Below are 15666 nucleotides of genomic sequence, written 5' to 3'. Positions count from 1 at the left end.
ACTGTCATAACACAATATAATTTTGTATATTCACATTTAACAAAATTAATTTCTTAATATTTCAACTGAATAGTCAACGGTATCAAAAGGTAAGAAAGTAAAGGCCTTCCTTGTTTCCTAAAGCACAGTCTGACATTTGGAAGGCTCTGGTGGTGGAGAGACATTAAATGGCCACTAGATGGCTATTGTTTTTTTCTTCATTTGATCAAACCACAAGATGTCACTATTAGTTTGGGTCAGTGTTGTGATTAACTAGAAAAAAAAGTTATTAAACTTTCAAAATAAATCCTTATTTAGTTATATTTTTTGGATATAAAGAGTTATATAATAACTAAAGTGCAAAACCAATATTCGCCCTACTTTTATAAACATCTTTAATTTGGGTGTCAGATAAATGAAACTGCACATGTGTCCTTGCCTTCAGGTGGATGTTCATCTTTGTCATGTGAGCTGATGAGGGACAGTTCTCTCTCACAGTCAAACTCTGAGCCGGTGAAGGAGCAGTGACTTTCACTTTCTGAAGATGTCTCTACTGGCCCGTCTGTGCACGGCTTTATGGGACACTCTCTGAAAATCTGATAAGGGTATCCCTTGTGGTCCCGTGGGGTGTTCAGTTTCTCAACCTCATCTGCTGAGAGATGTTGTGGAGGGCCTGTCAGATCAGGAGCCAGCTTTCTCTTGAAGAACAATTGGGATTGACGTTGCCACTGGTTAATATTACCTTCAGATGTTCTCTGAAGTTTAGGAGATGGATTATGATTAGTTTGAGGTTGCATGATGGATTGAGAAACTATTGGATTGCCGTTCACCAGTTCTCCACGTTCATCCTCCTTCTTCAGCTGTAGGGTCTTCTTCACATCTGAGTATGTGCTGTCAATCTCATAGTACTCCAGTTCACTCCCTCCAAAACCTGAGACATGACAAGAAGGCCCGCTTTCAGTATAGCTTTCCACTACTCGCATAGAATCCCTTGGTTTTATCAGATCCGGCTGCTTGCTGGCTTCATTTGACACATTTTGAGGACACTCATCAGCAGGACTTAAACTAAATCCCAGGTTATCCGTGCCGTGCTGTTTGCTTGGCGGCATGAGGTAGATTTGACTCCTCTTTTCGCCCTCACAGAGTTTGCCTTGTCTTCTGAGGATAATACAGAGAACTAGGATCAGAAGAATGAAGACAATGGGAAAAATGACTGCTACAATCCATACGGGGACTTCGCTCTTTTGGATTTGAGAACAGGCCTCGCTGTGGACGACATCAGATGAGCAAGATCCACACGAAGACACATTGTGCAGACAGATGCACCAGTAGTCGTCTTTGGAAGAAGATCCACAGTCACTATCATTCCAGCAGGGCTCAGATAGACAGGAATCATTCAGACATGGAGTCAGAACACAGTGGTTTGGAGAAACGCAGTAGGTTTGGAAGACAGGCGGGCTGGAGTTGGCATCGACTATCTCATTGTAGCCGTTGTATGACAGGAGGTGGCCGTTGAATTTGATGTATTCCACACATCCTCTGAAACCTGGAAAACCAAGAAAAGCAACATAACCAACAAAATATAAAGGTTTTATGATCATTGGCAATTTTAATATATGGGTAAATTGGTTATGAAAACTACAATGAAAAGAGTTGTTTCATAACTGATACATTTTGCAACATTGACACGATTAACATCTGAAAAAATAAACAATGTTCAAATTCTATTCTATAATAACCCTGCTTTTGACAATAAAACTTGCAATATTGTATAACCAACTAAGCAACAAATCAGAGGCAATCTAACCTAAATTCTGGATAATCTCTGGGACATCTCTAGATTCTTTCAATGGAGCAGAGCCCAGAAAAATGGTCTCCACTAAGAATGTGGGGTGAGTTATGGTGCCATTGGTGGTGTTCACTACAGGCCGTTCATCCAGAAACAGAGACATGTATGAGCCTCTTCTGCGCAGATGAAGAACATGCCACTGTCCATCGGACACATTTCCCTCTATTGAGAGCTCCAGTCGCTGACCAGATGTGACATTGGTGAACACATACAGAGGTTTTCCATCTGATATCTGAGAAGGCAAGAGAAAACATGTTCTGAACTGAACTGGCAGATTTATCAGACAACACTGACAAAGTAGTTCAGATATTGCAGATTTGAGTTTATCGAAGGTGTTTAGTAGGTGTTTACTGTTGTGTAACATTAATGTTTTGCATGTTTCATATTTCAAAAGTATAGCCACAAGACAAAAACAATATGTGTTTTAACATGATTTTAGTGTGAAAAAATGGCTTATTAAGCTGTTTTCCCGTTCTGTTTTAAAATAAATTGTTTGTTTGTAATTTTTCTATTGTTATTTTTTCTTTTTTATAAACTTAATGTAAAGCACTTTGAATTACCATTGTGTATAAAATGCGCTATTTAAATACAATCACCTTGCCAAAATCAAATTTTACAATTTTGTGGCCCGGACAACATAATTAATCTCTAAAATGGCTGTAGAAAATGAACAACTTTACTAATTAAATAATACAGAAGGTTTAACAGAAGAAAGATTAAAAAGTGCTTTTTATAAAATTATAAGCTTCACATTACATTCACTGCTTTTTAATCCTCCGAAAACTGTCCTCTTATACTTTCATTGTAGATGCCTCAACATAAGCTCAATTTTCCTCACAAAGTTGAAATTATTTTTTTGTTGTAAGTAACATGATGCTGCATATTCTATCAAATGAGCTTAACTTGAATTGAATAATTAGTAATAATTAAATTGAATTCTCCAAGAGCTCACCTGAAGGTTTAGATGAACGGTTTGACACCAGCACACAACCAAAACACCATTTCTTCTGACAGTCCTCATCTTGATCTCAACACTGTCAAATCCCTGAAAACCTCCTTCCTTCCCATCCAGGATGGCTTGCAGAAGCTGGTTTCTTCTGTAGCTTTCCTTGACAGCAAACTCAATGTAGGCCTCCCCGTTGAGAAACAACACATGCTGCTCAGCCAAATCTATCAGAAACAAAATGACATTCACTTTAAGATTTTAAACGTTGCACTATAACAGAAAACAATAAAAGAAAAACAAGAAATTACTCATGGCACAGTTGGGTCCTGTGAAATGGTCTCTACACTGGCAGTGGCGGTGCGACCATCGGTCTTGACAAACTCCTTCGTTCAAACACACTGCGGTTTCACAAGGAGGAATATCTGCTCGTGGACATCTGATAAACAAAAAAAAATAAACTGAAACATGGCATTATAATAGAAATTCTATAGTTATAAAGAATCGTTTGAAACTGACCGATCAAGAACATTCTGGGATGCCAGAGATTTTAAGGAATCTGGACCGAAGTTGTTCACTTGCATGTTTCTCATACAGCCAACAAAGTCATGAGTCCTGATCTGCCTCTGTAAAATGACATCAATGGACTTTATGCCGCCAAACGTCATGTTATTTGAGCTCACTTCCAGAGTCCTGTTTGTAAATGTAATTAAAAGTTTCAGTTACATGAGTTCAGTTACATAAACAAATAATAGCAGTTTGTAATTATGCTTACTAGCATGTTAAATCTGCAACAGAAAGGTGAGATTAAACTAAATATTACCTTTGGGTTCCAGAGGCACCATTTTGCGACAAGCAAAAGCCTTGCGGTTCATGGGGAGAGCAGTTGTCTATTTCTAGAGAGGCTATCTGAGAGACACAAAAGCATTAAGCATGTATACCTGCAAAATATCTCAAAAATCTTTCACAAAAATGGTTTGATTGATTCCTAAGACTGAAAAATAACCGTGTATGGGAATCACGTACATTTCCAGTTCTTCTTACGGTGATGTTGTGAAAACTTCCATCAGCCACTAACTTCCCTGTTTCCAATCTTATCACTCCAGATCCAAGATCATAAGACAGCCACAGTCTTCCTCTCACAATTTCAAGGGCCAGGAAGTCTGAAGTTGATGGGTCACCATGGTTGTACAAAAGCAAAGCGTTTTGCTGCACAGTTGCAAATTCCAAATAGATGAAGTTATACTGTGGATCCAATGGAGGAAATTCTATGTAAGAAATTTCCTGAAAGCCATAACTGTGCTCTTCACAGTTGACTCCACTCACACCTAACAATAAAAGGAATGTCAGACATAATCAGAAATAAGTGTATTCAATGATATCATTAATATGATAATTCATAAACTGAATTCAATAATGAATAATGCATTATTCATACTTTTCTAAGTAAAATAATATATTATTATCACTTCAAATAATATATATAAATAATAAATTAAGCTTAATACAACATACTCTTAATTTAAAAATAATATCATAATTAAAATAATATAATATGAATATAATTAATATAAATTAATATCTCAAATATATGCCTATGGTCATTATCACAAAATCAGGCCAGAAACTAAATCATATAAGAAAGAATATATAAAAAGATACATGTAGACAGAAAAGTTCCTCTTACCAAATGGACACTGGCAAGAGTAGCCAGTTAAAAAACTGGAGCAGTTGCCATACACACAAGGGGAGGAAGCACAGTGGTCAACAATACGATCACAAAATGTTCCTGTAACAAAAATAAGTGGTTAATTAATTTACGACAAATCCATTAAAATTAGACAGACACACAAAAAGTGTTTCTTCACAAGTATATGACCATACCTTCATAGCCTAGGCTGCAATCACAGATGAACCCTCCCTGTCTGTTCCAGCACGTTCCTCCATTTAAACATATCACCGTTTGACATTCATTATCAACTATAGTACAGTGCGGTCCTGAGAATCCATCTTTACATTGACAAAAATAAGTTCCTGGATTGTTATAGCAGTTTCCCCCATTTTCACAAGGTTCCTTGGCGCATTCATCAAAGTCTTGTTCACATGCATCACCTGTAAAGCCTGCTGGACAAGAGCAGTTAAAGATTTCCACAAAATATGGAGATACAAATATAAGACTAGAACTTTCCAACACAGCAACTTCCTGACTGATGTGAATGTTTCTGTTGCAGGTGGCACCATTATGGCAAGGATGGAGCATACAGGGGTCGCTGGTTATTTGGGATATAGTCACATTGCTTTGCACTTCCAGTAACTTTTTATGCATGCTTGATATTCCTCTTGCCACCTCTCCAGTTAGATACTGACTATTGTAGCTTTTCACTGCAGCCAGAAGCAGCATTTTATCTCCTTGCAACTTCATTCCAAACACATGAGTTTTGGATGCTTGTAGGTTAAAGAGGCTATCCAAAGCTTTGACAAATTTTAAATACTTCAAAGACAGAAATTCCTCAAGAGTAGATATAGAGATGTAGAACAACACGCAGTTGTCCAGAGAGACGTTAGTAAAGCCTTTGTAATTGATGTAGATGCTGTTGTTGACCGAAGGGTGAAGCTGGTCACTTGCTTCGACTGAAATATTATAAGTTGCCTCTCCTTGGTATGGGGAAGACCACAAATTACACATCCCGAATGGGAAACTAAACATCCTAAGTGGCCTGTTTTTGATTGTACAATTGAACACATCCAGTTCGTCCTGATCAGTCGGTCTAACATTTCCGATTAGTCCTCCTGGGAAGGAACTTCCATAATATTTCACCAATATATTAATGTTTCTCTGGAGCGGTGCATTGTCATTTTCATCAAGAACTTTAATATGAAACAAAGTGGTGGAAGACACTGGAGGCTTGCCAGCATCTTGAACCACAATATGTATATGAAAAAGAGGGTTGCGCTCCCGATCAAAGGGTCTCAAGGTGAAGAGAACGCCATCAGATGTAAGCGAAAAACCTTCAGTAGGTCTCGTCATCCAATATGTGAAAGGACCTTGATTTGGAGGAAGATCATCATCTGTGGCTGCTAAAGTGGAGACCAGAGTGCCAGCAGGTTGGTTTTCTCGGATAAACCCTTCAGTGGTCAACAGTTTGGGAGGATTGTCATTCATATCAGTGATGGTGATTGCTACCTTAGTGCTTCCGGTTACAGCAGGAGAGCCCTCGTCAACAGCAATGACCGACAGGTTATAGATGGCCCACATCTCTCTATCCAGGTGACTGTTAACCGAAATGACCCCACTGACTGGGTCTATAATGAAGGAACTATTGATATTTCCATGTTTTATGCCATAAGAAAACCTGCTCCATTCTAGGATCACATCCCGGTCCACCGCTTTGACTTTAGTTATGGAGGTCCCAATCGAGATGTCCTCTGATACTGCTGCGGTGTAAAGCATCGACTCAAACTCAGGGGGATCGTTTTCATCTAGTATGTGTAGATGTATCAATGCCTCATCAACATTAAATCCTGTAATGGCCCCTCTGTTTTTTGCCAGCACCCGTAGGACTTCATCATTTTGGAGACGATTTTTCAAATCTTTTGAGATATATATTATTCCCGTATGCTCGTCCACCACAAAATTAGCTTTTTTACTTTGCCCCGCAAGTACGTAAAACACTTCTCCATCAGACCCTTGGTCATAGTCTATGGCAACAACCCTTCCTATTTCAGTTTGTGGCAGCAAAGCCTCCGACACCGTGAAGTTGTATAGATGTTTTTGAAAAGCAGGGATGAATTCATTGAGGCCAGCGATCTGGATGTGTATATGGGCAATATCAAACAAATATGGAAAGCCGATGTTGGTGGCCTTGACTGTAAGTTCAAAATGCTGATTCTGCTCATAATCAAATATCCCTAAAGTGGAGATAGTGCCATTTTTGGTGTCCAAATAGAAGAGATGGATGTCTCCTGCAATAAGTGAATATGTGATTTGGGAGTTAATTCCAGTGTCAGCATCCTTCGCCCAAACCTGCAAAACTGAGGTACCAATTAAAGCATTTTCTGAAATGGTGGCAATGTAATTAGTAGATGTAAATACAGGAGGGTTATCATTTAAATCTTTCACATATACTATGATATTAAGTCTCTCCATCTTGGGACGCCAGCCTCCATCCTCGGCAATGACGTTTAGATGGTGAGTTTCGAATTCCTCGAAGTCAAGCGTTTTAACCAGCATGATCAATCCCGAAGATTGTCCTATTGAAAACAATCCATTTTCATTCCCACCATCAAAAGAATAGGAAATAACACCATTAATGCCAACATCTTTATCTTTGCCTTGGATTTTCCCAATAACTGAACCAATGGACAAATCTTCTGGAACAAAAAACTCCACTTTGCTGTTAAGAAAATGTGGTGTGAACAGGTTCTCATGTGTAACCTCAAAACTGATTTCACTCTGTGCAGAAAGAGGAGGAAGTCCTTTATCTTTGGCAGTGATTTGAAATGTTAGGATCTTGTTAACGCTATTTGCTAAAGTTTTATATACCAGCACTCTGCCGCTGTTATGTTCTACCTCAAAATAAAGAGATCCATTGCCACCACTATTAAAGTACTCAACACTGTTGTTCATTTCAAGAGAATCTTGATCTACTGCAGATATCTGGATTACTTCTGTTCCCACATCCAGGGTTAAAGGGACTGGTACTAAAGGCCTGAAGGGTAAAAACGAGGGTGGGAATTTATTATGTCGTACTAATGTCACTGAAACAATGCTAGAGCTGTTCAAAGGAACACTTCCGCAGTCTGATGCCACAACTGTGAAAGTAAAATTTACAGATTCAGATTCATGAAGAACAACAGGCTGTTTGGTTGAAATTTCCCCAGTTGATGCATTTACCAAGAAAAGTTCATTTGGTGGGTCAACGAAGTAGAGGATTTGGGCGTTCTCACCAAGATCCCTGTCAGTAGCACTAATTTGTAGAAGTAAAACTTCATGCATCTTCATCTCAGGGACAGTGTGAGTGTAAAACGATTGATAGAAGATCGGTGTGTTGTCGTTGACATCTGTAATGTCTATGGTGACGTCTGTGCTGATGCTCCAAGCAGAATCATTGGCGTTAACCTTCACTATATAATGATCTTGGTCTTCTCTGTCCAAAGGATGCAGTACCAGTAAAGTGCCAGTGGTTTTATCAATACTGAATGGAAACTCACCATTTTGGCCAATGATTGTATATTCAATGACAGCATTTAGACCAACATCTTCATCTGTAGCAGTTATCTGAATGACTGAAAAACCAACAGGAGCATCCTCAGGAACCTCTGCGATGAAAATTTGTGAGAAACGAGGTGCATGATCATTTGTGTCAAGAACTACAATGATAACTGCTGCAATGGCTGAAAGACTGTTGTTTTCTTTATCAACAGCCTTGAGGGTAAGATTGTAATATGGTATTTTTTCTCGATCCAAACGTTTTGTTAAGAAAAGACTGCCACGAATTTTGTCTATTTTAAATGCACCCTCAGAGTTACCAGCCAAAATGAAGTACTCCACCTCTGCAAACACTCCAGAGTCGGCATCGGTGGCTAACACATCACACACCCTACTTGAAGCCAAATTCTCATACACTTCACATTTGTAGATGCTTTGTGAGAACACCGGTGGGTTATCATTCACATCACTGATATTCAAATTAAGTTCAGCATATGATGAAAAAGGCGGTATCCCTGAGTCTCTGGCTTCAACTATTAGATGAAAATACATGTTGGTTTCAAAATCTAAGGGATCCTTGACAGTCAGCTCACCAGTGCTGTGGTGAAGTTCAAAAACCTCCTCAAAGTTTCCAGAGGCCAGGTAGAAAGACACTGGTGCATTTCTTTGTGTTTCTGCAGTGACAACAGCCACCAGGGTCCCTGTGGGCGCATCCTCAGAGAGGATGTCCTTATAAACTTGGACTGCAATATGAGGAAAGTATGTATCATTATGGAATCTGACAGTCAAGGTTGTTGTGTCCATTTTTGGCAGATCTGCTCCATCCTGCACATGAACTTCAACTGTGATATCATTTCTTCTATTCACAGAATCTGTCATAAACACTGTTCCTGTGCGAGAGTTCATGGAGAAGAGATGGGCATGTTGGCCATGTAGAGAAAAATTTAGTTTTGCGTTCAATCCAGCATCTGCATCTTTTGCCATCACTGTGCAGATCACTGATCCTGTAAAATACAGAAAAAAAGTAGTTTATTGAAACTAAAAGGCAATGGTCTAAAACACTGGATAACTACTATAAAGGTAATCACAATAATGTACATTCACCTTTGGTTATCAAAGCAGGAACATTAGCCACATATGGTCCATAAAGAAAGGACGGGAAGTGATCATTCACATCCTCAACTGTTACTGAAACAACAGCTGAACTGGAAAGAGGCTTCGTTGGATGTCCGTCAGTGACAGTCACCAAAAATTGGTAAAAAGCCGCTGTCTCTCTGTCCAAGGCACTTGTGGTGAATAAATCCCCAGATGTTTCATTGATGGAAAAAGGAAGATCTAGGCCCTCTAAAGAATATCTGCAAGTGAAATATAAGTTAAATATTTACACTCAGTTTTGTTATATTACACAAGCTCATATCAGTGTTGTTAATGTTAAATTAAAATGATTAAAAAATGGCTTTTGGTAATTGTAATAAAGCTGAAATAAAATAAAATATACATTTTATACAAAATTTTAACTTAAAAAGCTTAAATACATAGGATATATAAATAACACTAAAATAACACTAGCTCATACTGTATATGACAAAAACATAAGTGATTTTTACTGAAAATGCTAATATTATGGCCACATTATTTGAAGTTCCCAAGGTTCGGGAGGAGCCTACTCATCCAGTCCTGTCAATCACTGTTATGATTGTATATAAGCAGCAGTCATGGTCCGTTCCAGAAACAGTTATTCCGGCATCCCTCCACCCCTCCTCTAAATTCCTCTCTTTTTCCTCCACACCTTACCATCATAAGTTCTTTCTCAGAGCTCGAGTCAAGCCTCCTTTGCGGACAGCAAGCCAAGTTCGTTTACCATTATCTGGCAGGACTGAATGGGCAGGCGAACTCGTGAAAGTGTAATTATCAAATTACCTTAGCTGTCCATTGGTACCGTCATCTAAGTCTGAAGCTGTAACTCTCAGAAAAGCAGTCCCAACAGGAGAATCCTCGAGTATGTGAGTACTGAATGACTCACTGTCAAATATTGGAATGTTGTCATTGACATCATCAACAACAATAACCAAGGTACCTGTGCCTGTCAGTGACGGAAATCCTAGAAAGAATGGACAAAGAATTTAGAACAATTCTCTGAATATGTACTTAAACTTGGGATGCACTGATTAAAAATCTGTTTGACACCAATAAATCAATAATTCTTTCCCTGTTAAGGCTGATAACCGGTATATGGCAGATGCTAAAATTAAATAAATGAAAAATAAAACACTAAAACCATAAAATAAATAGTTTTAAATGCTACAAGTGAATTTAGGCATCACAGCATTATGATGTACAGTATGGAAATATTCATTTTAAGATTATTGCATTCCTAGAATATCAAAGTAACCTACAAACTAGCAAATTAACTGGTTATATGTAATGAGACATTGCAGTAAAGGAGACAAATGATTACCTGAATCCACAGCAATAACTTTTAACATGTATTGGCTTTTCAGTTCTCTATCAAGATCTTCTAAGATTTGGAACGTTCCATTGGAACGAAGTGAAAAGAGACTCTCATCATTTCCTGATTCTATAGAATATGTCAGCTGACCATTAACTTCATCAGAATCTTCATCAGAGGCATGTATCTACAAAAGACACATTTCACATCTTCATGAACCACTGAAGAATATATTAAAATTCAAAGAGGAAAAACAGATTCAGATTCTGCTGAGACAAACTTTTACTAAGGAATAGAGAGAAGTCTTAAGCTAAGAGTAAGGGCGGGGTTGACCTCGTTGCTATGGATGATGTCAGCATGCTTACTATGCACACAGTGATTGGCTGATAGGCATTATTCATAGAAATCTTGTAGAACGCAATATTATGTTGCCATATTCAAATAAAGGTTTAAAAATAAATAGCCTTCCTGATAATGTTCGGGGTTCAGACACACTCTCTCTGTTTAAATCTAGATTAAAGACACATCTCTTTGGCCAAGCATTCAAATAATGCATCTCATAATCTTGTACTGCAGTTATATCTGCTCAAATGCACATTATTATTGTTTAGTTTGGGTTAAACAAATCAATTTTGCTTGTTTGGAACAGCAGCTACGCTAATTATGTCTCTATTTGTTTCTCTGTTTCTGCTGGGATTGGCATCCCGTGGTAACTAGGATTTACACATGCTTCAGTCTGGATCCAGAACACCTGAGAAGAGATGATGCCAACCCCTCAGAGGACCTCAGATGATGCCAACCCTGAAACAACATACAGAACTACCAAACTTTGCTATAAGTTTGATTTCATCATATAATAATTGCTGTTAATAGTGTTCATCTTCTGTTTGATTACGTCTTTAATTGATTTTTCCGTACATTTCTGCCATATGTACATAAACTGACAGTCACCACTGATAAGCTACTACTAAATATTGTAGAAACTTATTTTTCTGTAAAGTTGCTTTGCAACGATTTGTATCGTAAAAAGCGCTATACAAATAAACTTGAATTGAATTGAATATGTTCAGCTAATTGTCAGCCTTTTACATGTGTGCTTAAACAATGCAAACGTAAAAGAAAACCAAACTGGACGCAAGACCAGCTATTACTTCATGCCCAACTAGTTAATGAAAACAAGGATATAATCAATGGAAAATTTGGAGTTGGGATAAACACCAAAACAAAAGGCGATACCTTTTTAAAAGCTCTTTATCGTCAAATGTTTCTGAAATGTTTACGTTTCGAGGCAGACAGCCATTTTTGGATAGTTTGTGGTTTGGTCTTAGTGACTTAAGAGTCCTCTTCACTACTCCTAACGTTTCACAGATTTAGGAGCTAGTTTTATCACTAAAAGACTTTGTGAAATACTCTTTAGAACAAAAATGTAGAAGTCCTAAATTTAGGACTGACACACCCATTGTTTTTAAGATTTTCTTAGTTATGAGCTACTTTTAGCCTTAAGATGTTTTGTGAATACGGGCCCAGAAGTCCAATTCATATTAAGTACCTGATTGGAGTGCTGCAAAGAGTCTTCCCCATTTTCGAAGACATGTAATGTCAGTGATTCGGATGAAAAAAGAGGAAAACAGTCATTAACGTCCAGGACTGTGATGCTAATGGTTGCTGTGGCAGACCTTTGAATATCTCCCTGGTCTTCTGCTATGACAAAAAAGCTGTAGAAAGGCTTCTTCTCACGGTCCATCTTGTCTATCACTGAGACCACACCTAGAACAGAATCCACCATGAACCCACTCTCTGAGACAGAGAACCGCACCTGCCCATTTGACCCAATATCTTGATCACTTGCGTTAACTCTGAGCAGGCTTGTTCCACGAGGTACATCCTCATATACTGAAAGACTGTAGGAGCTTTGAGTGAACTCTGGATTGTGATCGTTCTCATCCTCAATAAGCACTGTGAGGTTCATTGAGCTGAACAATGGAGGAACACCTTTATCTTTGACGTTCAACGTGACTGTGAGAACGTCCTCGGTTTCTCTGTCCAATGGCTTCTTTAGGTACACAACCCCAGTCAAACTATTTATACTGAACGGTTGTTCTTCTGCACTCTCAAAATTGAAAACAACTTCACCATTAGATCCAGCATCAGCATCTGTGGCCTGTATAACCGTAACGACAGAATGAAGAGGTGCATTCTCTGGAAAACTAACAGTACTGGGGGTTGTGATGAGAGGGGAGTTGTCATTGACATCCAGAAGATAGATGGTAACATCCACTGAGGTTGTGAGTCGAGCCTCTATGGGTAGAGCATGATCACTGGCCTGGACAATGAGGCTATACATAGCATTTGTCTCTCTATCTAACTCCCCTCTTAGACATAGAGCTTGATGCTGGTTTATAGAGAACTTGCTCTCAAGATTTCCAGATGTCACCATCAAATCCACTTCTCCATATATACCTGTCAGATACAAGAAAAAGAGCACCTGACATAAAACATACTTGTAATGAAATGACTGAGCAGGTGATAATAATAACCAGATTTACATACAAAAGCTAGGTATTTTAGAAAAAGGCCATAATGTAGGCCAATTATAGGAAATAAACTTCAATCCATGATTTTGTTTTGTTTTTTTGCTATAAAGTATGCTCCTATCAGTGATCAGAATCCTAGAAAAGAAGGCCAAAAGAAAATTGAAAAATAATCAGCTAAATATGTACCGAATAAACTATGGAAGATGCACAGATTAAAATTCTGGCTGAAATGAACATATTTATAATTATTTTAATGTTGTGGCTGATTATCAATAAATGGCTAACATTCAAATTCTCAATATTTTGTCTGAATAACTTAAAAATAAAACATTAAAATATAAAATGCTACATAGGCATCACAGCAATATTACATACAATCTGAAAAACTGATATTAATTTTAAGATTTGCTAAAGATTGCTTTTAACAGCTTTACTGAATTATCAGTGTTTTTTTAAGATTATCTTGAGTTAGATGATGGCAAAGGTGATATTAATAATCACCAGATTTACATCCAAAAAGTTTGCCAATTTAATAAAAGGATTGATACAAATCCAAAAAGGACATAAACATTTTGGTATAACATCTCTAGACAACATATTTCCAGAACAAATGTACAGAACAAAAATCTCTATAATCTTGATCACTCTTATTACTAAGCTTGTATGTAATCCTGAGCATCCTCATCAAAAACTTCCCCAAATGGGTCAAAAGGAACTGTGAATTTCACTGTGTACTGAATATGTGGAACACAATATGCTTTCTCCTGAACCTGAAATAAGAGAAGCCAAGACAGGGGGTTCTCCATTATTAGCAGTTGCTAGCATCCCCAAGAGAGAAAACCCTATTCATCATCCTGAGACTGAAGGAGAACAAAGAAGAAATGACGTAAGATTTAATGAGACCTCTTCAGCCAGTTCTGCATTTCCCAAAGCTTTTCAAATGTGTGAACGTTGAGGTTGTGCTTGAAGGCAAATAAAAGCTATGACCTGTACCGCCCTTTGTGCTAATTCTGTATTGAATAAACGTGTGTTGTTACATGTCTCAATTTGAGATTGTAAAACCCAAAAACAAAGACAAAATATTTTCAAAAACCAGGTTTAAACCAGAAGATACCAGATGTATGAACACATGATCACATATTCTACAGTTCAAAAGTATGGGGTTGTTAAGTTTTTTTAAATGTTTTAGAAAGAGGTCTCTTCGCCAAGTATTTTTTATTTGATCAAAAATACAGTAAAACAGTAATATTGTGAAATATTGATACAATTTAAAAGAACTGTTTTCTATTTTAATATGTATATTTTAAAATGTCATTTATTCCTGTCATGCAATGTAGAATTTTTAGCAGCTATTGTGCCAGTCTTCAGTGACACATGATTCCTCAGAAATCATTCTAATGTGCTGATTTGGTGCTTAAGCAATATTTTTTATTATTTTCATATATATATATATATATATATATATATATATGGTAGTGTATGTAGTGCAATGTTACCCTCATCTGGATCTGAAACATTCAGATTTAGGAAGCACATTCCAACAGGTGAGTTTTCTGGTATGGAGGCCGAGAAGACATTTTGGCTGAACACTGGTGGGTTGTCATTGACATCGATCACGTTGAAGTACACTCTGACCCTGGTGAGCTCACTGTCCCCCTGCTGAGCTGCTACAGTCAGGATGTAGTAACGCTCCACCTCAAAATCCAGAGCACGGGACAGGAGAAATTCTCCAGAATGTGGATTGAGAAGGAAAAGACCATCACCATCATCCTCCTGAACAGAGTACACTGAGGTTTCATTTTCCTCACTATATACTGTCTTCACATGTCCCACAATTGTTCCTATGAAGGTGACAGACAAAGCTGAATTCAAGTATTTTAGCAAATACAAGTGCCCACGAAAAAGATTAGACAACATAGAAATAATATAATATTAAAAAGCAATGCTCACCAGGTGGTGTGTCTTCCCGCACTTCAAATGAATACACAGATTTGGAAAAGGATAGTTGTGTAAACCTTCTACTGCGAAGTGGAGCTAAGCCTGATCTGCTTGTATATGGCAGAGCTGAGATGCTGAACCAATTCTTTTCATTACTATTCTCCCTCTGTGTCCGTGGTGAACTGTTAGAGCAAACACCATAGAAGAAAATCTGTGTGAACAAAAGAAGGAAATATTTTACTTATAAATTAAATTAGCCACTGCTGGGGAAAAAAATATCATAGCAAAGGTGTGGAGCAAGAAACATGGAACAGTTTCAGACATTAAATCCCACATGACATGCAGGAAAGGGCTCTTTGTGAGAGACCTTTTCTAAAAGAGGCAACAGTACACCTTGATTTGTGTAAGGTCTGTGCTTTGAAAGCTCTCCCCTTACCACAGTATCCCACGCCAACCTGAATATGTTTCTTTATTTGGGTTCCCCAGGTACCTCTTTTGTTGAGCTCTAAAATGTCAACTTAGATCTGGACAATCTGGTATCCAAAGAGAGGCTCGAGGAATAAAATGGAATGTTCTAATCCTGTTCAGCTGAACGCACCATAAACTTTCACTTCATGACCATTTATATTTAAATAAAAAAAGCTACACCAGGCAATTCTCACTTGTTTATTTATATTTGTATTATTGTTAAATTAAGAATAAATACTGTAATTAAGTATAATATATATATATTCATTACAATATTTATACTTAATTTAACAATAA

General features: G+C 37.7%; 1 protein-coding gene across 1 annotated transcript in view; it reads right to left on the bottom strand.

Moving 5' to 3' along the window:
• The window catches only part of LOC107746699 (protocadherin Fat 4), a 17343-nt gene that overhangs the window by 1256 nt on the left and 421 nt on the right, over window positions 1–15666 (bottom strand). Inside the window, exons 2-16 of the mRNA XM_016560994.1 lie at window positions 14914–15112; window positions 14460–14804; window positions 11979–12889; window positions 10439–10616; window positions 9901–10081; window positions 9085–9335; window positions 4656–8984; window positions 4459–4560; window positions 3798–4099; window positions 3595–3680; window positions 3291–3464; window positions 3083–3210; window positions 2781–2998; window positions 1787–2060; window positions 419–1525 (exon numbers count right to left, since the gene is read on the bottom strand). Coding sequence (XP_016416480.1) covers window positions 419–1525; window positions 1787–2060; window positions 2781–2998; window positions 3083–3210; window positions 3291–3464; window positions 3595–3680; window positions 3798–4099; window positions 4459–4560; window positions 4656–8984; window positions 9085–9335; window positions 9901–10081; window positions 10439–10616; window positions 11979–12889; window positions 14460–14804; window positions 14914–15112 — 8785 coding nt within the window. The remainder of the gene's footprint in view (window positions 1–418; window positions 1526–1786; window positions 2061–2780; window positions 2999–3082; window positions 3211–3290; window positions 3465–3594; window positions 3681–3797; window positions 4100–4458; window positions 4561–4655; window positions 8985–9084; window positions 9336–9900; window positions 10082–10438; window positions 10617–11978; window positions 12890–14459; window positions 14805–14913; window positions 15113–15666) is intronic.

This window comes from Sinocyclocheilus rhinocerous, unplaced genomic scaffold, assembly GCF_001515625.1.
Source record: "Sinocyclocheilus rhinocerous isolate Xijiao unplaced genomic scaffold, SAMN03320098_v1.1 scaffold259, whole genome shotgun sequence".
NCBI lineage: Eukaryota > Metazoa > Chordata > Actinopteri > Cypriniformes > Cyprinidae > Sinocyclocheilus > Sinocyclocheilus rhinocerous.
This window is presented reverse-complemented; position numbering and strand designations above follow the sequence as displayed.